This window comes from Malaclemys terrapin, chromosome 4 (assembly GCF_027887155.1).
Source record: "Malaclemys terrapin pileata isolate rMalTer1 chromosome 4, rMalTer1.hap1, whole genome shotgun sequence".
Classification (NCBI taxonomy): Eukaryota; Metazoa; Chordata; order Testudines; family Emydidae; genus Malaclemys; species Malaclemys terrapin.
In genome coordinates, this window is record NC_071508.1 from 120,205,447 (window position 1) to 120,228,393 (window position 22,947).

The window sequence follows — 22,947 nt, forward strand, 5'->3', positions numbered from 1 at the left end:
TTTTTTGCTCTGTGTTTGTATAGCACCTAGCACAATGGGGTACAAGCTGTTAAGCACTACAATAATACAAGTTTAAAAAAAGTTACCATCTGATATATACAATGATTTAAATATATGTAGTATCAACCTTAATTTGTGTTTTAATTTTAGCTTTTATGGATAGATTCACTTGTATGCTCTCACTGCTTTATGCCACTTTGGAGCAGTCCAAACTACCAACTGTATACTGGCCTGTTAAACTGGGCTTACAGTGGGCAGGTCTGAGTGCAGTACAGTCATGTCAGGGAGAGGAGCTGTCTGTGGTGGATAATGGCTCTTGCGAGTGGGGGCCCAAGATGCTGCTGCTTTTGCCACTGTGGTTCCTGGCAGAGCCCTTTAAATCTGTGGATATCCACATCTGCGGGTATGAATTTTGTATCCACACAGGGCTCTAACTTTTACCCTCAAAATACAGGCGCCTGCAGGGTTTGGTGGGAATTTTGTGAATCACAGTGGAGCCTAAAACTGAAGTTTAGGTGCCTAAGTACCTTTGTGAATCCCATCCTTAGTTGTTTGGGATACAGGTTTTTTTTAAATGACTCGGAATTGAAAAAAAAAATGGATATTTCCAAAACCCCCCCTTAAAAAAAAAAGGTGGTTATCGGTGTCTGAGAGCCTGGGAGCTGGGCAGGTGTAACAGAAGGAGAGTGGTGTGTAGGGCGAGCAGGGATGAGGCTCTCAGTGGCGATGGGGAGGCTCTGTGCAGAGGGGACCTGTGGCGGGCAGAGCAGCCGGCCCCGACCCGCTCTGTAGAGGGCCGGGGGCTGGGCTTAGTCCCGGCGGGTGCTGTTCCTGGGCTGCCCGGCAGAGGGCGCAGCAGGCGGAGGCCGCGCTCTCTGTGTCGGCCCGGCCTGTGGTGGTAGCGGCGGCGGCCCGGGACTCCTCAGACATTGCGACCATGGAGATCGGCACCGAGATCAGCCGCAAGATCCGGGTGAGCGAGAAGGGGGCCGCGAGCCCCTGCGGCCGGCTGGGCTGCCCCCCCTCCCGGCACAGAGTTCCCAGCTGCCCCCGCTCGCCGTGGTCCCGACGGGTGCGGCCCCAGACCCCCGCGCTGCAGCCGCTGAACAGGGCCCGAGGCTGGTGTCACGGGCCGTACGCTAATGAGCCCCGGGCCCAGCTGTAAACCGTCCGCCGGGGTCCACGTCCAGCCCCCTCCCCGACGCGCGCGCACACAGCGGGAGATGGGCCAGGTGACGGGGGAAGGGTCAGGGAGTGAGAACAGGTGGCGAGAGGCCTCAACACCCCCCCCCCGTCCGACACCCCGCTTTCATCGGAGTTTGGAATCCGAACCCGCATCCAGATCCGAACTGTGCCGCCAAAGCCGGCTCTGGACTGGGCCGAACCGACATCCAAACAGCCTCGCGCTCGGGGAGGCCGAACCCTGGATCTGAATTGTGCACCTCGAGCCCATCACTAGCCTACACCAATCCTGATTCAAAAATCATGAGGTAGATTCCCCCCCAGGTCATGAGATTGGTTTAAAAATGAGATTTGAAAAGCAAGGTTTCTTTTTATTGTTTGTTTTTATTTTGGGGGTTCACGTTTTCCAGTGTTTCTCTGCAACTATGAAGGGCTAGGAATTTAAAAACATAAATGGAGATTTTCAAGTAATCTCATTACTCAAAGAGCTAGAACAGGGATCAGCAACCTTTGGCACGCGGCCCATCAGGGAAATCCGCTGGTGGGCTGGGCTAGTTTGTTTACCTGCAGCATCCACAGGTTCGGACGATCGCAGCTCCCACTGGCTGTGGTTCGCTGTTCCAGGCCAATGGGGACCGCAGGAAGCGGCGTCCAGCACATCCCTCAGCCTGCACCGTTTCCCGCAGCCCCCATTGGCCTGGAACGGCGAACCGCGGCCAGTGGGAGCTGCGCTCAGCCGAACCTGCGGACGCTGCAGGTAAACAAACCGTCTGGGCCTGCCAGCGGATTTCCCTGATGGGCCACGTACCAACTGTTGCGGCTCTCTGATCTAGAGTTATCCCAGATACTGAGAGACTGGTGATTACATCATGAGAGTTGTCAACACTGCCTCTCCCTTTGGAAGTTTGCATTGCAAATAGTGGAAAAGAGGAAAAATAAGCTCAACACCTGTACAAGATCTGTATTACTGGTGTTGACAAACAAATTTTAGCAACCAAAATTCTCTCAGAGTTTGGGTATTAGTCATATCCAATGTTCCTTAACTTAAATGCAATCTTAATTTATTTTCTTTTTATAGGGCGCTATAAAGGGAAAATTGCAGGAGCTGGGGGCTTATGTCGGTAAGTTTTATTCTGTTTAATAGCTTTATTTTATTTTAGCTCATTGTAGCTAAAGGTGGAAAACACCTGCTAGTTTGTGTCTGTCCCTTGCAAGAGTATAAGGTAGTTTCCTCCCATGACAGTGTGTGGGGTTTAGGTACTGCACTTGACTTTAGCTATTTATTTTAGTGCAACAATAGTTCACAATTTGATATAATGCTCCACTGAAAGCAACCCTGAGAAAGGCTTCCATCCCGTATCTGGATTTATATTTACAAACTCTGCCACTTACCTGGAGCACAGTTGAAGTCCCTGGGGAATGGGCTACATGGGTGCAAGGATCACATGCCATTGGGTGATCAAGCCCAAAGGTTGTAGCTGGGTTCAAAATTAATCCTGCCACCTATTTAAATGTGTCAGATGGCTAATTTACAGGTTTACCGAAAGTTGTTATGAAAGGATGCCCCATCATCTTCTCAGTCCATCATGTCTGAAGGGGATGAGCTCATAATTTCTCCTTGCAAGTCTTCTCTTTAATTTGTTTGTCAGCCCCACTGTATATTTGGTCATTCAACCATGCAGCCTGGTTGTCTTCTTTAATTCCTCTCTTTCCTTCCCACTGTTACCTTTCAGTTCTCTGGTTTCTCAATCATACAGCTTCTTTTTCAACAACATCTCTGAAATCAGTTCTTTCTTTTTTCTAGTGCCAAGATGTTATTAGTACTCTAGTAATCTCTGATTTTAATTACGCCAAATGAGGAAGTTAGTTAACTAGAAATTAAAAGGTATAGTGCCAAAAGTGAAATCCCTGCAAGCTTCATGGAAACTTTTTAAAGACACCATAATAGAGGTTCAAATAAATGTATACCAAATTAAAAAACATAGTAAGAAGACCAAAAGTGTGCCACCAGGGCTAAACAACAAAGTAAAAGAAGCAGTTAGAAGCAAAAAGGCATCCTTTAAAAAGTAGAAGTTAAATCCTATTGAGGAAAATAGAAAGGAGCAAAAGGCGAAAAGGGATTTGAAGAACAACTAGTTAACTCAAAAAGTAACAGCAACATTTTTGTAAGTACATCAGAAGCAGGAAGCCTGCTAAACAATCAGTGAGGCTACTGGAGTATCGAGATGCTAAAGGAGCACTCAAAGAGGATAAGGCCATTGCGGAGAAACTAAATGAAGTCTTTGCATTGGTCTTCATGGTTGAGGATATGAGGGAGTTTCCTCAGCCTGAAACATTCTTTTTAGGTGACAAATCTGAGGAACTCTCTCAGATTGAGGAGACAGCAGAGGAGGTTTTGGAACAGATGGATAAATTAAACAGTAATAAGTCACCAGGACCTGTTGGTATTCACCCAGAAGTTCTGAAGGAACTCAAATGTGAAATTGCAGAACTATTAAGTGTGGTATGTAACCTATCATTTAAATCAGCTTCTGTAACAGATGACTGGAGCATAGCTAATGTGACACCAATTTAAAAAAAAGATTCCAGAAGCGATCCTGGCCATTACAGACCGGTAAGCCTCACTGCAGTACAGGGCAAATTGGTTGAAACTATAGTAAAGAACAGAATTATCAGACACATAGCTAAACACAATTTGTTGGGGGAAGAGTCAACATGGTTTTTGTAAAGGGAAATCATGCCTCACCAATCTACTAGAATTCTTTGAAAGGGTCAACAAGCATGTGGACAAGGGGGATCCAGTGGATATAAAAAGCAACAGAGGGTCCTGTGGCACCTTTAAGACTAACAGAAGTATTGGGAGCATAAGCTTTCGTGGGTAAGAACCTCACTTCTTCAGATGCCCACGAAAGCTTATGCTCCCAATACTTCTGTTAGTCTTAAAGGTGCCACAGGACCCTCTGTTGCTTTTTACAGATTCAGACTAACACGGCTACCCCTCTGATACTTGACACCAGTGGATATAGTGTACTTAGATTTTCAGAAAGCCTTTGACAAGGTCCCTCACCAAAGGCTCTTAAGCAAAGTAAGATGTCATGGGAATAAGAGGGAAGGTCCTCTCATGGGTTGGTAACCGGTTAAAAGATAGGAAACAAAGGGTAGTAATAAATAGTCAGTTTTCAGAATGGAGAGAGGTAAATAGTGGTGTCCCCAGGGATCTGTACTGGGACCAGTTCTATTCAACATATTCATAAATGATCTGGAAAAGGGGGTAAACAAGAGGGTGGAAAAATTTGCAGATGATACAAAACTACTCAGGATAGTTAAGTCCCAGGCAGACTGTGAAGAGCTACAAAAGGATCTTACAAAATTGGGTGACTGGGCAACAAAATGGCAGATGAAATTCAATGCTGATAAGTGCAAAGTAATACATGTTGGAAAACATCATCCCAACTATACATATAAAATGATGGGGTTTAAATTAGCTGTTTCTACTTAAGAAAGAGATCTTGGATCATTGTGGATAGTTCTCTGAAAACAAGCACTCAATGTGCAGCAGCAGTCAAAAAAGCTAACAGAATGTTGGGAATCATTAGGAAAGGGATAGATAATAAGACAGAAAATATCATATTGCCTTTATATAAATCCATGATATGCCTACATCTTGAAAACTTTATGCAGATCTGGTCAGCCCATCTCAAAAAAGATATATTGGAATTGGAAAAGGTACAGAAAAAATGACTAGGGGTATGGAACAGTTTCCATATGAAGAGAGATTAATAAGACTGTGACTTTTCAGCTTGGAAAAGAGATGACTAAGGAGGGGATATCATAGAGGTCTATAAAATCATGACTGGTGTTGAGAAAGTAAAGAAGAAAGTGTTATTTACTCCTTCTCCTAACACAAGAAATAGGGGTCACCAAATGAAATTGATAGGCAGCAGGTTTAAAAGAAACAAAAGGAAGTATTTATTCACACAACACATAGTCAACCTGTGGAACTCTTTGCCAAAGGATGTTGTGAAGGCCAAGACGATAACAGGGTTCAAAAAATAACGAAATAAGTTTATTGAAGATACATCCATCAATGGCTATTAGCCAGGATGGACAGGGATGGTGTCCCTAGCCTCTGTTTGCCAGAAGCTGGGAATGGGAGACTGGGGATGGATCACTTGTAACTACCTATTCTGTTCATTCTCTCTGAAGCACCTGGCATTAGCCAGTGTTGGAAGACAGGATACTGGGCTAGATGGACCTTTGATCTGAGCCAATATGGCTGTTCTTCTGTAACCCCCTCTTCAATTGTCTGTCCCCACCAACTAGTTCATTCAAAAGACAGTTACCAAGATAATCTTTACAATGGCTCTTGTTCGTCTTCTGAATTAAGTTCAAGCTTCTTGTTTTATTGAAAGGTCTCTGGACTCACCTACATCTCTGCCCATGTCTTATCCTACCTCCTGTCTACACTCAAGTTGTTGTGGTCCTTTGTCGTCATTTCTCGCTCCTGATTTTTACACCTTCTTTCATGTTACCCTTAATGCTTGGAACAGCCTTCCAATTAATATTTGCCTCCATTTCTTCCTTTAGAAAACCAAAATCCTCCCTACTTCTTGAGACATTTTTACTATTCTGAGCATAGACCATTCTGTATGTGTACATTTTTGTTCTGATTTGTGTCTATTTGTGCCATTCTGTTAGGTTTTCTGCAAAAAGACTGTTGTTTTTGTTTTTTTAAAGTTATTTATAATGTAGAAATAACTGTTAAAGGAAAATCTCACAACATAGGAAACTAAAAGGAAGAAAAAATATTCTAAAATGCTAATCCACAATTTTTCAAAATATACCAAAATTTCACATTTGTACAGATGCCCAAGTTTTTCAGCAAGGGAGTAACTTCCATACATTTAGTAAGAGAACTAGGGGACTGCGAACAGTAATATCTTATTCTGGAACGGTTCACAAACTACTAGCACAGGGCTGAAATGATATCTTATGAACTTTAAGAACTGCTGTTGCAGTATATGAATTTAACTGCTGTAGTCACACAAACTGTGTCATACTCCTCTGTACATTTTAAAATATGAGAGAAAATGTAATTCTGTTCTGTTACGCTTTCATTTCAGTTTAAGATTTCCTCCTCTTTTCTCTGATTTGTTTCCTTAGGCCCTGATATTGTAAAGGCTTATGCATGTGCTTGTACAAAGTCTTCGGGGCATGGGCTGTCTGCTGCTCTGTAGAGTCCTAGTAAAATGGGGCCCCACTCTTGATTTGTTCTAAAGTACTACTGCAGGGATCAGCAACCTTTGGCACGCAGCTCGCTAGGATAAGCCCCCTGGTGGGCCGGGACAGTTTGTTTACCTGTCGTGTCCACGGTTCGCCGCTCCAGGTCAATGTGGGCGGTGGGAAGCTGCGGCCAGCACATCTCTCGGCCCATGCCGCTTCCTGCAGCCCCCATTGGCCTGGAGCGGCGAACTGCGGCCAGTGGGAGCCGCAATCAGCCAAACCTGCGGACGCGGCAGGTAAACAAACCGTTCCGGCCCACCAGAGGGGCTTACCCTGGCAAGCTGCGTGCCAAAAGTTGCTGATCGCTGTACTACTGTAATAAACATGTTAAATACAAATATGCTCAGCCTCACACACTGTGAGTAGTCTCTCTGAAGTCAGACAACTTACAGTGTAAAGTTAAGCACACAAATAAGTTGCTTCAAGATTGGGGCCTTGATTTTTTTTTTTTTTTGGTTTTTTTTTTTAAAATAAAGAATTGATGTACCATTATTAAGGTTAAGCTTTAGTCATGGGTATTTTTAGTAAAAGTCATGGACAGGTCATGGACAGTAAACAAAAATTCACGGCCCATGACCTGTCCATGACTTTTACTATAAACACCCCTGACTAAATCTTAGCCCCAGGGCATGGCTGCACTGGGGGGCCCCCGGAACCAGCCCCACTGGCCGCTGCAGCTGCAGAATTTCATGGAGATTGTGGAAAGTCACGGAATCCATGACCTCCGTGACAAACTTGTAGTTGTAACCACTATTTCCTCTCAGCAGCATTCCCCACCAATCCCTCAGATAAAGATAGATAAGGAGGAGTTCTGAATTGGATTATCTTCAGTAAACATTATTAGTTTTCTTTTACGTTTAGTGACAACGGTAGCTTTGGGGTTGTGCAGCATCGTTAAGTGTCACCAAAATAAAAAAGGGTACATCGAATCCTTTTCATAAAGTCGTTTGAAATGCTGCTGCTCAAAGGGCTATTCAGGTTTTAATAATATAATACTTTGAAATGGAAGGCACTGTTGAGAATTGCAAAGTGCTTTATATATATAAGGAATGAAAGTAAGAACACATCCTTTCATTGGTATTCATCTGAAATGACCAATTGTTTTTAATCTTACATATAGACCCAGGCCCTGATTGAACAAAGCACTTAAACATGTATGTAATTTTAAGTGATTTAATTGGCACTGCTGACATGCCTAGTTATGCACGAGTTGAAGTGCTTTGCTGAATCCAGACCCTAATGATCTTACCATCCCCCCTTGAAGTATATAGTGTCTGTCTATGCTTATTCAATATTTTTAGATCGAATTTTTGAAGTTAATAGGTAAAGGTTTGTCTGTAAATTTTATGCATAAATTAGAAAGCAAATTTCTCTATTTCTGGGATGTGCTGGCCGCCGCTTCCCGCAGTTCCCATTGGCTGGGAACGGCGAACCGCGGCCACTGGGAGCTGCGGGGGGGGCCGTGCCTGCAGACGGTCAACGTAAACAAAATGTCTTGCGGCCCGCCAGCAGATTACCTTGATGGGCCGTGTGCAGGAGGTTGCCGACCCTTGCTCTATTTGGTTGCTTTTCCTGAAGGATAAAGCCCTTTTGCAGTATAGGGCTTTTATCTTAAATATTTGAATAAATGAGAAAACATATAGTGTTTAAAGAAAAGGCCATAATATACAAATGTGATATCAAAACGACTTTGTTCATATGTTTATCGTGTATGTGTGACTCACTTGCTCTTTTAAAATTTTACTGTAATCTTTAATTTTGCTTCTGGTGGAGTTGACAATCTTATGTGCTTTAGCCATATCTGAAGCTTGTATTGTATTTCAGAGCAAGTGGAAAAACTTGTTAATGAAAAGCTTGCTTATTCATTTGCTTATCAGATAATCCATTTGTTGTGCTGTCGTAAGTAGGTATGTTTGACATACCAGAATGCAGTTCAGACCAGTGAGGGGCTGTCTCATCCCTGTACTACAACCTTTACTCCTGGGGGAATTCTGCACCACTGCACATGCTCAGAATTTATGTCCCCTGCAGACTTCTTTGCTTCCCCGCAGAAAAATGACTTTCTGACAAGGAAGCAAAGGGAAGCCACAAGAGCAGTTATGCGACTCTCCTCAGCAGTATGTTTCTGGTGCCCAGGGCAGCCGGCAGCTAAATCACTGTGGGGCAGGGGCTGGGACTGGGGAAGACCCGGCTGGTGGCTCCTACCCTGCACTGGGGTTAGCTGCTAGTTCCGGCTGGGCTAGGGAGGACAGGACTTCCTCTTCCCCTGCATGGCATCTGGGGCTTTGTCAGACCCACCCCCAGATTTCTCCCTGGGCTGTAGGAAGCTCTTCAAACTCCTGCCCACGCCTTCCACCCTCCCTGGTGTTTCCTGCATCCATATCCCATCTCTCCTCAGCTGCAGGGGGAGGGATCACTGTACAGGGAGCTGCTCCCCTATCCACCCCAACCCCCACTGCATCCAGAACCCCTCATACCCAGACCCTCGCACCCATAACCCCCCCAACGAGCCCCACCCCCGTACCACCCTGACGAACCAATCACACCCGGATCCTCACCGTACCGAACCCCAGCCAGCTGCACCTGGGTCCCCACCTCACTGAGCCCCACTCCTCCAGAATCTGGACCCCACCGCTGAGCTTCCCATACCCCTCCTGCTGATGTCTGTCCCCCCGCTGAGCCCCAGCCACCTTCACCTGGACCCCTCTGCTGAGTCCCATTACTGTTGCACCCAGAACCCCCCAAGAAGCCTCTGTGCATCCAGATTCTGCCCCCCTCTCCCCTGCACCTGGACCCCACTGAGCCACCCGTACCCAGATTGCCCCACACAGAACCTTCTCAATCCACACCTGGATCCCCCCACACTAAGCCCCTCCACAGTTGGATCCTGTCTTTCTGAGCCTGCTTGCCCACACCTGGTGCACTTGGCATGGAGGGGCAGGGCCCTGGGGTGTTTCTGGGGCAGGTCCGGTCCTTGTGCTGTGTCAGGGTTGGGTGCAGCCTCACCACGGAGTCTGTCCCCCGGGTGGGAGCTGTACAGTGATCTCCCACCTCTGTGCAGCCAGTGGCCTGTGCTCCTCAATGCCATGCTGGAGCCTCCACATTTATTTGACAAATAAAATTTGCAGAATTTTGCAGAATTTTAAAATATTGTATGCAGAATTTTTATTTTTATTTTATTTTATTTTATTTTATTGTGCAGAATGCCCTCAGGAGTAAACATTGGGAGCCTCGCAATACCTTGCTTATAGTAGCTCCCACCTAGGCTGCTCACAAACAGCCTTCCAGCATGCAGGTCACACCATGAGTCTCTGTTCAGCTGCAGCCTGCCAGCCACACTTGGGTTTCACTCTGGTTCTTACCAACCTTAGTTATACTGCAGGGTGACCCCAACGCACTCCCAGTCCTGGATTTCTCCCCCCTAAATGTATGTCTTGTACTGCACAGCCCTCTCCTGAACAGTCCACATTAATTCTGTCATTCCTTTAAGGAATAATACACACAAGCTTACCATCTTAAATGGAGTTACTCAGACACTTCTACTTAAATACTGCATTAGCTTAATTAAGTTTATTAACTACAAAGAGAGCATTTTAAGTGAGTACGAGCAATGAGGCATAAAAGTCAGAAATGGTTACAAGAAAATAAAGATAAAAATGCTTTCTGGTGCCTAGCTTAAGAGATTTAAAAATGTTATTAAAGCTAATGTTAAAATTATACAATACACAGGTTGCGAAAAGAGTGACTGGCTTGGATTATCCACAAATACAAAGTTTGTTTTTAAAAGTCATATGGTACATATAGTACAATATCAACAGTAACCCAGATTTAAGTGAATAAATTTAAGAATACAGGTTAGATATTAGATTCAAAGCAAAATTTCTTACCACATGTTTCCAGCAGCATTACTGAACAACTTCCAGGTGAGGATCCCTCCCCCAGAGTCCAATGGCTACATCTTTTGTCTTCTCAGGTGTAAAGAGGGAGATGGCCAGGGAGGGAGAGGAGGGGAGCTTTGGAGTGCTTGCCCCCCCCCCCTTTTATAGTTTCAGTCCCTCTTTGAAAAGCATTTCCAGCTGAGAACCGAGAGACTGGGGGTTTGATGGACCAGGGACACCTCATACTGTTTCTTTTCTAAGATGCAGCTTTCTTTGTCCTTGTCCCCCTTTCTTGCCAAAGGATGGTCACAGGATAGGGGATGGCCCATCAGCTCTGTTGACACCTGGCTGGGGCGTCTGCTTGCCCTTTGTCTTTGAGAAATTGGTTTAGCTACTCCCCAGATTTATCTGGGAAATACACTTAAGTCATGATTTCATTTTATGTTCATAACTTTACACACAATGTTGCTAGATGCATTTTACAATGATATTACTGATCAGCAAGTTAGGAGTTTTCAAATGATACCTCACAAGGCATGCCTTGTACAAAGATTATCACAGTAGTGTGTAGGGTGTGAATACAGGGGTGCATTTCATCACAATATGTCAGAACATAGAAGGGTTTTGATGAAGCAACTTTATGGTGTTACATCTAGTGTTGTCAGTGATGCAGATTTTTCATTGCAAAAGAGAGAACCTTGAAAGCTTTTGATTTTGCAAGAAAATTTGCAAGTAATTACCAGTCAGTTCAAACAAGTCTGTTTGGCCATGATTTTGCTGTTCTCTTGCTACCTCTGTGCTTCCTGTTTAATGAAGATCTTCATTCCAAGGGGTTTATAGTAAAACTGGAGAAATATTCTGATGTCTTCTTTGGGGATCTAATCTCTTTTGTGCATCTACTCTACTTTGAAAATCTTATAAAAATGTCATTGTTAATTGCAAAGTTGCTTTGAAAAATAACAACAAATTGTATATTTTTTTCTTTCAATTAGATGAAGAGCTCCCTGATTATATTATGGTAATGGTAGCCAACAAGAAGAGTCAGGAGCAGATGACAGAGGACCTTTCTCTTTTCCTAGGAAACAACACTGTCAGGTTTACTGTATGGTATGTTTGTGAGCTACTTTTTCCATGAACCTTACTTCTTACAATCATTTCATAACTGCTTTCTGTATATGAGACTTGAGAATATAAGAAATTACACATAACATTTGATCAATTAATTTTTTCTTGTGCATGAAGTGATGCAATATAGTAACTGATATTTTTTAAAATTATTACTTGTAGCTTGCCAATATTCAGGCAGTGGTAACACTAACATATATATAGCAGTTAGAGATTGAGGTATTGGTATTCTCCTTTTATCCACTTTTCCAGCTGAACCTCAAGGTTCTGAAATGTTCAAAATAAATTAGGAGTTTATTTAGACATGGTTAGCAAAATTGAGTTTCAAACATTTGAATCCCATCAAGGAAGTCACCCTCAGAAAATTATTACTGCAAAATTCTATAAGAATAGAGAACATTACACAGTGCAGCCACAGCTGATTATGGTAGATTTATTTGGTAAACTTCCCGTTTATTCAGATTAACACAGCTTGAGTTAGAGATGTTAATATTGTGTAGGCATTATTGTTATGCAGTGTTGTATCCGTGTTGGTCACAGGATTTTAGAGAGACAAGGTGAGTGAGGTAATATCTTGTATTGGACCAACTTCTGTTGGTGAGAGAGACAAGCAACTTCTTCCACAAACTCTGCAACATTAACAACCTCCCTCAGAACACTATCCTTACCACCAGGGATGTCACTTCCCTATACGCCAATATCCCTCACAGTGATGGCATAGCTGCCTGCCTCGAAATATTTTCAAGACAATGGACAACCCTCAGATATCTACCTCAAACACATCGAGAAACTCCTCCATTTCATCCTCACCCATGGCAATTTTCCATTCAACAATACCACGCTTTGTCCAAACCATAGGAACAGCCATGGGTACCAGGATGGATTTCCAGTATGTCAACCACTTCATGTTCCTCCTTGAAGAAGAATTTCTGAGCAAATGCACCATGAAACAAGTGATATGCCTCAGATACATCAACGATAGATTTCCACCACAGCATTAAAAACCACCACCTGTCCACTAAACTCTTTCTGGAACGCTCCCACGCTAGCATCAACTTGTTGGATACCACAATCAGCTTCAACAGTGGAACCCTACAGACAACCATATACAAGAAACCCATGGATCACCACATCTGTCTTCATAGATCAAGTAACCACACCAAAAAATCTGTTCTTTAAGTCAGGCACTCAGATACCACAGAATATGCTCCAAGGAGAAAGTCCAGGATATATACCTTAACACACTTCAACCACCTTCACCAAACAAGGGCACTCCACCAGAGTAGAAGATCTGGTCAACCATGGAATGGGCCACCCAGATATCCTGAGAGACTGAATAGCCCTAGTTATCACCTACCAACCCACACTGGAACCCATATGAGTATCGTGAAACAACTAAAACCCATACTCGATGGGGATTTCATCCTGAAAGAAATCTTTCCAGAACTCCCTCTTCTGACCTTCAAACAATCTCCCAGCCTCTCCAAGCTCCTCATTAAAAGCAAGCTCCCCACAGACCAAAATGCATCCACTCAAAGCAGCACCAGACCCTGCCAGAGCAACAGAGGCAAAGCCTGCAGACATATTTCCACTGTTGCAATGATCAACACCCCCCACAACACACCTTTCAAGATCCATGGGTCCTACACATGCCTATCACAACGTGGTGTACCTCATCCAGTGCACTAAATGCCCCAATAACAACTATGTGGGTGAAACCAAACAATCACTACGCTCTTGAATGAACTCTCACAGAAAAATGATCAAAGACAAAAAACACCCTATCCCCTGTGAGTGAACACTTTTCACAAAGTGGTCACTCTGTCTCAGACCTATCAGTCCTCATGCTCAAAGGAAAGTTACATAAGAACATAAGAACGGCCGTACTAGGTCAGACCAAAGGTCCATCTAGCCCAGTATCCTGTCTACCGACAGTGGCCAATGCCAGGTGCCCCAGAGGGAGTGGACCTAACAGGCAATGATCAAGTGATCTCTCTCCTGCCATCCATCTCCATCCTCTGACAAACAGAGGCTAGGGACACCATTCCTTACCCATCCTGGCTAATAGCCATTAATGGACTTAACCATCATGAATTTATCCAGTTCTCTTTTAAACACTGTTATAGTCCTAGCCTTCACAACCTCCTCAGGTAAGGAGTTCCACAAGTTGACTGTGCGCTGCGTGAAGAAGAACTTCCTTATATTTGTTTTAAACCTGCTGCCTATTAATTTCGTTTGGTGACCCCTAGTTCTTGTATTATGGGAATAAGTAAATAACTTTTCCTTATCCACTTTCTCCACATCACTCATGATTTTATATACCTCTATCATATCCCCCCTTAGTCTCCTCTTTTCCAAGCTGAAAGTCCTAGCCTCTTTACTCTCTCCTCATATGGGACCCGTTCCAAACCTCTAATCATTTTAGTTGCCCTTTTCTGAACCTTTTCTAATGCCAGTATATCTTTTTTGAGAAAGTTGCACAATGCTTTCAAAAGATGACCCAGGGAGCTTAAATTCTTGACTTAGCTAAACACTAAAAATCATGGACTGAACAGACACTGGATTTATGCCTTATTACAATAATCTGTAACCAACAACCTTCCCCCAGCTGCCTCCCCCTCTCCCTTCCTCTTCCCTTTATGACTGGAAGGGTGTTAATGGGTCACTTCACCTTGAATGGTCCCTTGAAATATGTGTTAACTACTTATGCTAAACAATCTGTTCCACTTTGTATTTAGTTATGACACTCTGAGTACCTTTCCCAGACCTGAAGAAGAGCTCTGTGTAAGGCTATGTCTGCACTATAGCACATGTCAGCATAACTTATGTTGCTCAGGGATGTGAAAGAACCACCCCCTTGACTGACATAAGTTACACTGACATAAGTGCCGGAGTGGACAGTGCTATGTTGGCGGGAGAGCTTCTCCCACCGACATAGCTACGGCTGCGCACAGAGATGGTTTTGTTATGCTGACGGGAGAGCTTTGTCCTGTCGGCATAGAGCATCTTCGCCAGACGTGCTGCAGCAGTGCAGCTGTATCAGTACAGCTGTGCCGCTGCAGCCCTGTACGTATACGCATGGCCTAAGTTCATAAGCCTGCCTCTCTCATCAACAGAAGTTGGTCCACTAAAAGGTATTACTTCACCCACCTTGTCTCTCTAGGCATTACAGGAACATAGGAATTGCCATATCAGGACAGATGATTGGTCCATCTACTTCTGTATTCTCTCTTTGGCAACAGCTGTAGATGGTTCAAAGAAAGGTGTGAAAAGCCCCTAAATTAACACAACACCCCTTTAAATATTATCAAACTTTAAAACCATTCAAGACCTAAATTTAATGGAAGGTGAAGACAGTAAGCCCCCCTAGTGTTACATTAGATAGGAGAAAAGTTATGAGGGATTCATACTGTCGTGTTTCAGGGTATAAAGTATCCACAGCTGCTAGGACTTTGGAAGAAATTTCCCTGATGGGAAAGTTTTTTCATAATTGTTCATCATGAGGTTTTGGAGTCATGGGGGGAGGCTACCACTTCGCAGGGAGGTGGATTACCTACATCAACAGGAGAATCCGTCCCGTCAGCATACGTAGTGTCTGCACTGAAGCACTGCAGTGGTGCCGCTGTGCTGCTATAGCATTTTAAGTGTAATCAAGCCCTGAATGTGAAAGTTGATCCATGATGATCACATCAGCCGGGCTCAGCTGACGCTGGTTTGGGAGTGTTCTAGTGAGAATGCACAGAAGACGATCACAAAGGCATTTCCAGCTGAGAACCGAGAGACTGGGAGTCTGATGGACCAGGGACACCTCATGCTGTTTCTTTTCTAAGATGCAGCTTTCTTTGTCCTTGTCCCCCTTTCTTGCCAAATGATGGTCACAGGATAGGGGATGGCCCATCAGCTTTGTTGACACCTGGCTGGAGTGTCTGCTTGCCCTTTGTCTTTGAGAAATTGGTTTAGCTACTCCCCAGATTTATCTGGGAAACACACTTAAGTCATGATTTCATCTTATGTTCATAACTTTACACACAATGTTGCTAGATGCATTTTACAATGATATTACTGATCAGCAAGTTAGGAGTTTTCAAATGATACACCTCTGCCCCGTTATAACGTGACCTGATATAACACGGGTTCACATATAGCGTGGTAGCAGCGGCGCTTGGGCAGCGCTTTAAAGGGTCCGGGGCTCTGGCTGCTGTGGGGAGCCCCGGGCCCTTTAAATCACTGCTGGAGCCCTGCTGCCCCACCCTGGGGCTGCGACAGTGTGGCTCTGCCGGCGATTTAAAGGACCTGGGATCCCCGCAACAGCCGGAGCCCGGAGCTCTTTAAATCACCGCTGGAGACCTGCCGCCCCACCCCAATATAATGGGGTTTCAGCTATAACGCGGTAAGGATTTTTGGCTCCCCACGACCGCATTATATCGGGGTAGAGGTGTACCTCAAAAGGCATGCCTTGTACAAAGATTATCACAGTAGTGTGTAGGGTGTGAATACAGGGGTGCATTTCATCACAATATGTCAGAACATAGAAGGGTTTTGATGAAGCAACTTTATGGTATTACATCTGGTGTTGTCAGTGATGCAGATTTTTCATTGCAAAAGAGAGAACCTTGAAAGCTTTTGATTTTGCAAGAAAAGATCCTTTACTCAATCTTTCAATGGAATTTGGGCACATAACTCTCTTAGGCTCCTAAATTATGAAGATGTCTGGTTGCAACCAAGTAGGTAAGGTTGAATTCTAAAATGGGCTAAAAATGGGGCATGCATTTCTGTTTTTCTCTGAAGGCAGGTGTTCAATCAGTTTGAAATTTTACACAGGATTGTTTTATTCCCTTGTAGTTTTCTTTGTTGGTTTTACTTGATACATTTTTAATAGGAAGCCTTTGAATTTGGGCTGTAGCTGAAATTTTTCCTTGGCAGTGTTTCTTGACTGCTCTCTCTTTAAAAACATTGTGTCCATATGCAGCATTTGCTAGGGAAGTGGATCTTGCATCGATCAGGTGCACAGAGCAGTGTTTTATCTGTGTGTACAAAACTGATTGATGGAGTCTGGGAGTGTGCAGATCTTAATTGATTGATTCTGGGGTTGGATGTACAAAGGGCTGATTGTTTAAGTGGAAAGCAGGCTCACTCAAATGACATGAAAAATAAAACTTATAAACCTTGCTGATTTTTGAATGGCTACTGTTCTGAAAGAATTTCTCTCTCTCTTTTTTTCAGGCTACATGGTGTGTTAGATAAACTACGGTCAGTAACTACTGGTAAGTAAAGTTTGTCCAAGAAAGCAATAGCTTAGCTTTGGAAGCAGATCTCAGTACAGTATTTTCTTACACTCGTGTATATATTTTGCCAGTTTTTTAAAAGTTCTTAATTGTCTGTTTCATTAATATTTAATGTATATGATGTCTGTGGCTTCTGGCTATTAAGAAAATTGTCATGTATGTTGCTTTTGGGATGAAGTAAATATGACCTTTTTAAGCAGGTCTTGCTGCTTTTTAAGTCCAGTGGGTTTGCTTCTGAGGATTTCTGTAGAGGCCAGTTGTTCATTAGCTTGTGGCTTTAAGGCTGCACTTGCTGTATAATTGATTTACATAAGCGAAGTCACTGAACTTTGATGTAAGGGTGAAGTGCACGTGTCTTCACAGAACCTACTAGCCTAAAGTCTTCAGACTCAAACATCTTTGAGAGCAACTTGCCTTCAAGCAAAAGCAGTTCATGTGGGAGTGATGAGAGACGGCGTGAGGAAATCTTACCACCTCTTGCAGTCTCCAGCACTCGGGCTGAAAGAAATGATTCAAGAGTTTCAACCAGCTCACAAGAGCAGAGAGCTGCTGCTGCCCGGTAAGGCTTCTACCTGCTTATCGGCAAGAGCTCAGATTTCAGGGGATACATCACTGGAATTGTTGTTTGGGAGAGCAGTAGGGATTAACTAGCTGACGAGACCAGAACAGGAGAATGGAGGCTTTTCCAGTCTCAAGCAGAAAAGGGTTGCCTACTGTGTGTTGCATAAAATAAATTATACCTGGAAAGTTTACTTCATGCTTCTTTATGCAATACATGTTCTTATCTTAACTAACTAAACTAAAACTAAAAGTAGATGTCAAGTCTGCCAGATTTTTTAAAAGAGCAAAATCTTGTTTTTTATTTCTGCTTATATTTAAGCGTTCTTCTACATTTTGTTTTTCAGGGATTCTTATCTGGCAGTTAGTTAAGACTTTGTAACCTCTTCTTTCTCCAGGCAGTCTTATGAAGATGGATCTGCATCCCGCTTAATGTCAACGGTCAAGCCTCTAAGAGAGTTGTCGCCTTCTGAAGCTGTGATTGACATTAAACCTGAACCAGATGATCTCATTGATGAAGACCTAAATTTTGTGCAGGAGAATCCATTGTTGTCTCGGAAGAAAGCTGTTGTAACTGTAACTTATGGATCTTCCCGTCCTACTGCTGAAATCTACAGACCACCAGCTAGCAGAAGCACGGACAGCCAAATACACTTACAAAGATTGCCGCAGCAAGGCAGTCTACAGGGTGGTAGGCAGTTGGACATGGAAAGCTGCAGGTCTTTGGAAACAATCCCACTATGTGATCCAGAAGCATTTGGCAGCTTAGCAGAAAGTTACAGGCCCACCTCCAAACTGAGTGCTGATAAAATAAGCAGTGAGGTTAGTATGCAGATCTAAACTATGTCTGTATTTGACACACACTCAACAAAGCCAAGTCACCTTGGATGACACCTAGGAGGGCATCCTGGCCCCAGTGAAGTCAATGGGAGTTTTGATGTAAGTTGGGCCAGGATTTCACCACTTTGGTCCGCTGGCCAAAAACCAGTGTGCTTCAAAAAAAAAAAAAAAAAAAAAAAAGCCCTCACAAATCGTTGACTAACTTGGTGATGTGGCATCTGTTTGGTGCTTTACTGACTTGGAGTAATGAAGTAGAACATTGTTGGCAGTGAGCATATGGTAGGTAAGAATAATCATTTTAATCTCTAGATTTTTTGGAATAGCTGTGTTCATGCATGAGTTCTTTGTAGATCTCCAGTTTGCCAGGTGTGGAATAAAGACCAACACTGAAGATCAAAGAAGGAAATATATCCATCTACCTATTTGTGTATGTATCTCTATGTATTTTTAGTGTGCCAAACAACTTTGTATTTAGGGTGCATGAATCTTAGTCTCAAAAGTCATGGCTATTACATCACTTGCTGTAGATGTCAAAATGAGCCTGTCAGCAGCAAGCTAATAATTCTAGGAATGTCATATTAATTTATTTAGGAGCATTGTGTGTAAAAGAAAAGGGATAAATGGATAGTTGACTTTCAAATTGTTAGGACTGCTAACTTCTTAATAAAGTAAAAAAAAATATTTGCCTTCTATTCTAAGTGGAACTGTTTTTTGTTTTTTATTGTTTTGTGACTATAATAATTTGTTGTGCTTATATAATGCTTTTCATCCAAAATGCTTTATAAATGCAGGTAAACATCATCCTCCCATTTTATAGACAGGGTATCTGGGTCTTGAAAAGTGATGTTTCTTGCCCAGTGTCTCTCATGAGTTAGCAGCAGACCAGTCACTTCCCTTCCTGGGGTATATTAGACACGCCCCTTTGAGCTGTTACTTTCTCAATTTTAAAAAAATTAATATGACAATCCTGTATTTAAAAAAATAGAGGGATATTTTTGGAGAGAGCCCTAGAATTTGGAGTTTTATCATCTTCGGCCTTGCCTTAGACTAGTTTTTGTGTCTTGAAAGGTTTTTCTTTCTTCACCAAAGATGTTGATTTCTGTCACTAAAATCCTTTGGCGCATCAGTCTGGCTAGTGAACACACTCTGTATTTATCCAAAGATAGTGCTGCTGCATAGGGGAAATAGGAAAGTATAAGCAGTATAAATGATACTCTTGGCAGCAGAGTTCTGTCTAGGTATTCCTTGGAGGGGATTGTGAGTCACATCCCAAAACTCATTCTTTCTATAGCACTTTTTTTTTCTGCACACAGTGCAGTACATCCAGGATTTTAAGCGTGTCTCAGTGTCCTAGATTAGTGTTTAAGTGGAAGCTCTCCATCATCTGTATATTGGTGGAATAACAGGGTCTTGTTTGTTTGCATATTAATGTGGATCTGATTAATGAATTGTTGGTTGCAGGAAGAAAGCTCCAGGAAGAGAAAATTGCCAGTTATAAGCTCAGTGGTCAAAGTGAAAAAGTTCAGTAATGATGGGGAGGAGGAGGAGGAGGAGGAGGAAGACTATGGGTTACGAATAGGAAGTATCTCCAGCAGTGTGTCTGTACCAGCAAAGCCTGAAAGAAGGTACTTGAAGATTTCTATGATCCAGTACTGGTTTTTAATATGAATCTAATAAAGGGAAGTATGGAAAAGGAATGAGGTGATGGATAAATCAAGGTTACCTAAAGGTTTAGTATAGTATGTGAGCTAACTGGTTTAAAACATTAGAATTGAAGAATATCTTATAAAAAGATTTAGTTAGTTAAAGTGTATTTTCAGATTGTGTCTTCTAGCAACACTGTACTTAAATATGCAGTGTTTTAACATTTTGTTGAAAGTGAAACATCACAGTACTGGAACATTTACAATGGCTATTGGAATTCATATATCTTCAGGAAAAATTAATTTCTCTCTCTCTCTCTCTCTCTTAGACCTTCACTACCACCCTCCAAACAGGCCAATAAGAATTTAATACTGAAAGCTATATCTGAAGCTCAGGAATCGGTTACAAAGACAACCAACTATTCCACAGGTAATTCATGCTATTTTTATGCTTGGCAAAGCTATGTTATTTCTAAGTCCTTTCAAGGGAGTTGCTTACATAGGTGCTGATAGGTAGATCTGAAGGTTGATCTGGAGTGTTGAAGAGTTCTTTACATCCAGCTCATGGTCAAAACCAAAGCAAGGAAGTCAAACTGCCATCCTGATGTCATCAAATTCCACATGCTGCTGCTGTCACGTTCTACACTATTTCCAAGGATCCTTGGGTAGGATTCTTCAGCATCCTGGCTATCACAAGTTGATTCAAACGTATCCGTAGCATAGTCATGCTGACAGAAGGCAGGAAGAGCAATGGCTTCGAAAGTCACTAGAAAGTCCAATTTGCATTTGCCCTCCATTTAACTACAACACTCTTCTGGCCCTGAAAGCTGGGTGAGTGAATGCTGTTGCTAGTGTCAATCTTAGTTCCACTGTAGGCCAGCTGTGGCTCTGCACCGGCTGTTTGTGTGAGGGATCAGAAGTTGATCTTACAAAGCAGGTGTCCTAAGATTGCAGCACATGGAACTGCCACTAGGCCAGTCTCTGGACTGCGTTTAAAGTTATTCACTTAGATTGTTGAGAATGAAATTATTGTGGAATTAAATGCAAACGTAGTACCACTATGTGTGTTTTTTTTAACATGCTCAACTGTTTGACTTATATAAAGTTCCACAGAAGCAGACAGTTCCAGTTGCACCCAGAACAAGAATTGCCCAGGATGAAACTCTATTAGAAGTGATCCATGTACAGAGCCGACCTTCCAGAGTGAGCGCCCAGATTGAGGCAGAAGAACCCAAGGAACAGACATTAGAAAGAATTCAAGGTAATTCTGATAATACTTTTCAAAAACCCATAAGTGGGAAAGTTACTTTACTTTTAAATATGGAAGCCTGTTCCAGGCTGATTATCAAGTTATTGGTCACGTGCATTATGGTAGCATATAAAACTGAAATTTCACCAAAAGTGCACCAGAAAAAAACAAAGTATGCACTGGAGAAGCAGATTTGAGCACCTTCTAGTGGTGCCGCAGCTTGTTAGTTGTTTCTGTAGCTGTTGGACTCTCTTAGAAGCCAAGAATCAAAACCATAAAGGGCTTTATAGATCAAAACCAGCCCCTTGTGTTATACCTGGAAATGAGCTTAAAGCCATTGAGGTTTCTGGAGCAAAAGTGTAATATGTAATAATCACCTCTGATGAGCCAAACAGGAAGCAAAGATTTGTATATCCTTCTGGTTTATAGTGAATAGTTTCACATAATGGAGCTGCCACCAATCAGGATGCACTTATTTGCATATGTATTATGTTTGGTTACTATTTCCCCATCCTTAGTATTTTTGACTGTACTCTTCACAGGAGTGAAGGCTTAATCAGTATCTTACGAAAGAGAGAGAGTTACAGTATTGGAGATATAGAGTCAAGGTGCAGTGTGCTGTGAGATATTACAAAATATTTTCAGCGTTACTGTTATCAGATGAGTTGTCTTCAAAAGTTTTTACCACTTTCTTTGTATAGGTTTTAAAACGTACTGTAGTCAAGGGTTGCGGGAAGACTGGTAAGACAGTGGTTACTTAAACATCAAGCTCTGTCTTCACCTTTGTTATAAAACTGCTAAAAGAAAACCGACTTAACATTAAAGGCAATAAAGAGTATAATTCTGAAAATGTCGGCAAAGTATTTAGCTTTTCCTACATCAAAGGTCAGTGCCAGAGCAACAAGTTAAACACCTCACCTGGGCTAACTGAAAGAGAAGCTGCTGTGTGACACTCTGATGCATCTAGGATTCAATTACTGTTTTAAGCATGTTGGAAAAAATATCCAAAGATCTTGCTAAAATTAAGGGAATAAAAGAAATTATTCTAACAGCTCAGGCAGATATTTCTGCCCTGAATGCCTGGATAGCAAAGAATGAAGCTGAAATTTCTGCTTTAGAGATTTCAATAAATGAATATGCAGCCTCAGCAAGTGCATGTGACAGGCAGTTTGAAGTGTTCTTACCAAAACCTAATGGGTTTTGAAAGCCATGTGACAGGCATTAATAAAATAATTTTCACCTTTGGAAACACTGACAAAGGTAATCCCATTTTAAAAAAAGGTTTTGGCAGTAAAACCTGCTGGCACTATTGAGCTCTTCTGCTTACCTTCCAGTTAGTTGTGGGAAGGGCTCATAAATCATTCACTCCCCATCCAGCTTGGATCAAAACCATAAATCTGTTATAATTATATTTTTTGAGATTCGATGCTAGAATTGTGAGAACCCAAAGGAAGCACAAAAAATTATTTTTATATCATGTATATACCCAAACTATATAATTTATCTTTCTAGACTTAAAGTTGGCCAAAAAAATAGTCTTCCCTTGGAAGACCCTTCTCCAGTCTAAATTAGCAATAATGACCAATGTGGGCATTTCATGGCTATTAATGAACCCTGGCAAGAGTTGCGGGCCTGAGGTAAGTCTTTGTTGGTTTACCCCTTCAGAATTTTGGGTATCTTCATCCCTAGGTTTGCCAAGATCTTTGATACAGCCTTTAACAGTGGGATGATTACTTCCATTTTCTCGAAGAGGGTCACTTAGAATTAGCCTGTAGTTGCTCATTCTGTAGAGCTTTTATCTACTCTTCATTTAACTGCACTCATGTGTGCTGCTTTCATGGCTAAGAAACTAATCCTGGCAAAATCTTAGATAACATACAACATAAATAAGTGATTGGAGTAAT

At 42.6% G+C, this 22,947-nt stretch overlaps 1 protein-coding gene across 2 annotated transcripts in view; it reads left to right on the plus strand.

Moving 5' to 3' along the window:
* The first annotated feature begins 879 nt into the window (after positions 1–879).
* Positions 880–22,947, plus strand: part of ZC3H14 (zinc finger CCCH-type containing 14) — a 40,403-nt gene continuing 18,335 nt past the window's right edge. The window contains exons 1-9 of one of the 2 annotated variants that reach the window (XM_054025270.1): positions 880–973; positions 2,261–2,303; positions 11,336–11,450; positions 16,692–16,732; positions 17,117–17,312; positions 17,710–18,133; positions 19,613–19,776; positions 20,124–20,224; positions 20,900–21,055. In XM_054025270.1, the coding sequence (XP_053881245.1) occupies positions 938–973; positions 2,261–2,303; positions 11,336–11,450; positions 16,692–16,732; positions 17,117–17,312; positions 17,710–18,133; positions 19,613–19,776; positions 20,124–20,224; positions 20,900–21,055 (1,276 nt within the window). In that variant the 5' untranslated portion in view covers positions 880–937. Of the gene's footprint in view, positions 974–1,049; positions 1,491–2,260; positions 2,304–11,335; positions 11,451–16,691; positions 16,733–17,116; positions 17,313–17,709; positions 18,134–19,612; positions 19,777–20,123; positions 20,225–20,899; positions 21,056–22,947 lie in introns of those variants that run through there. The other variant, XM_054025271.1, reaches the window with a different exon arrangement.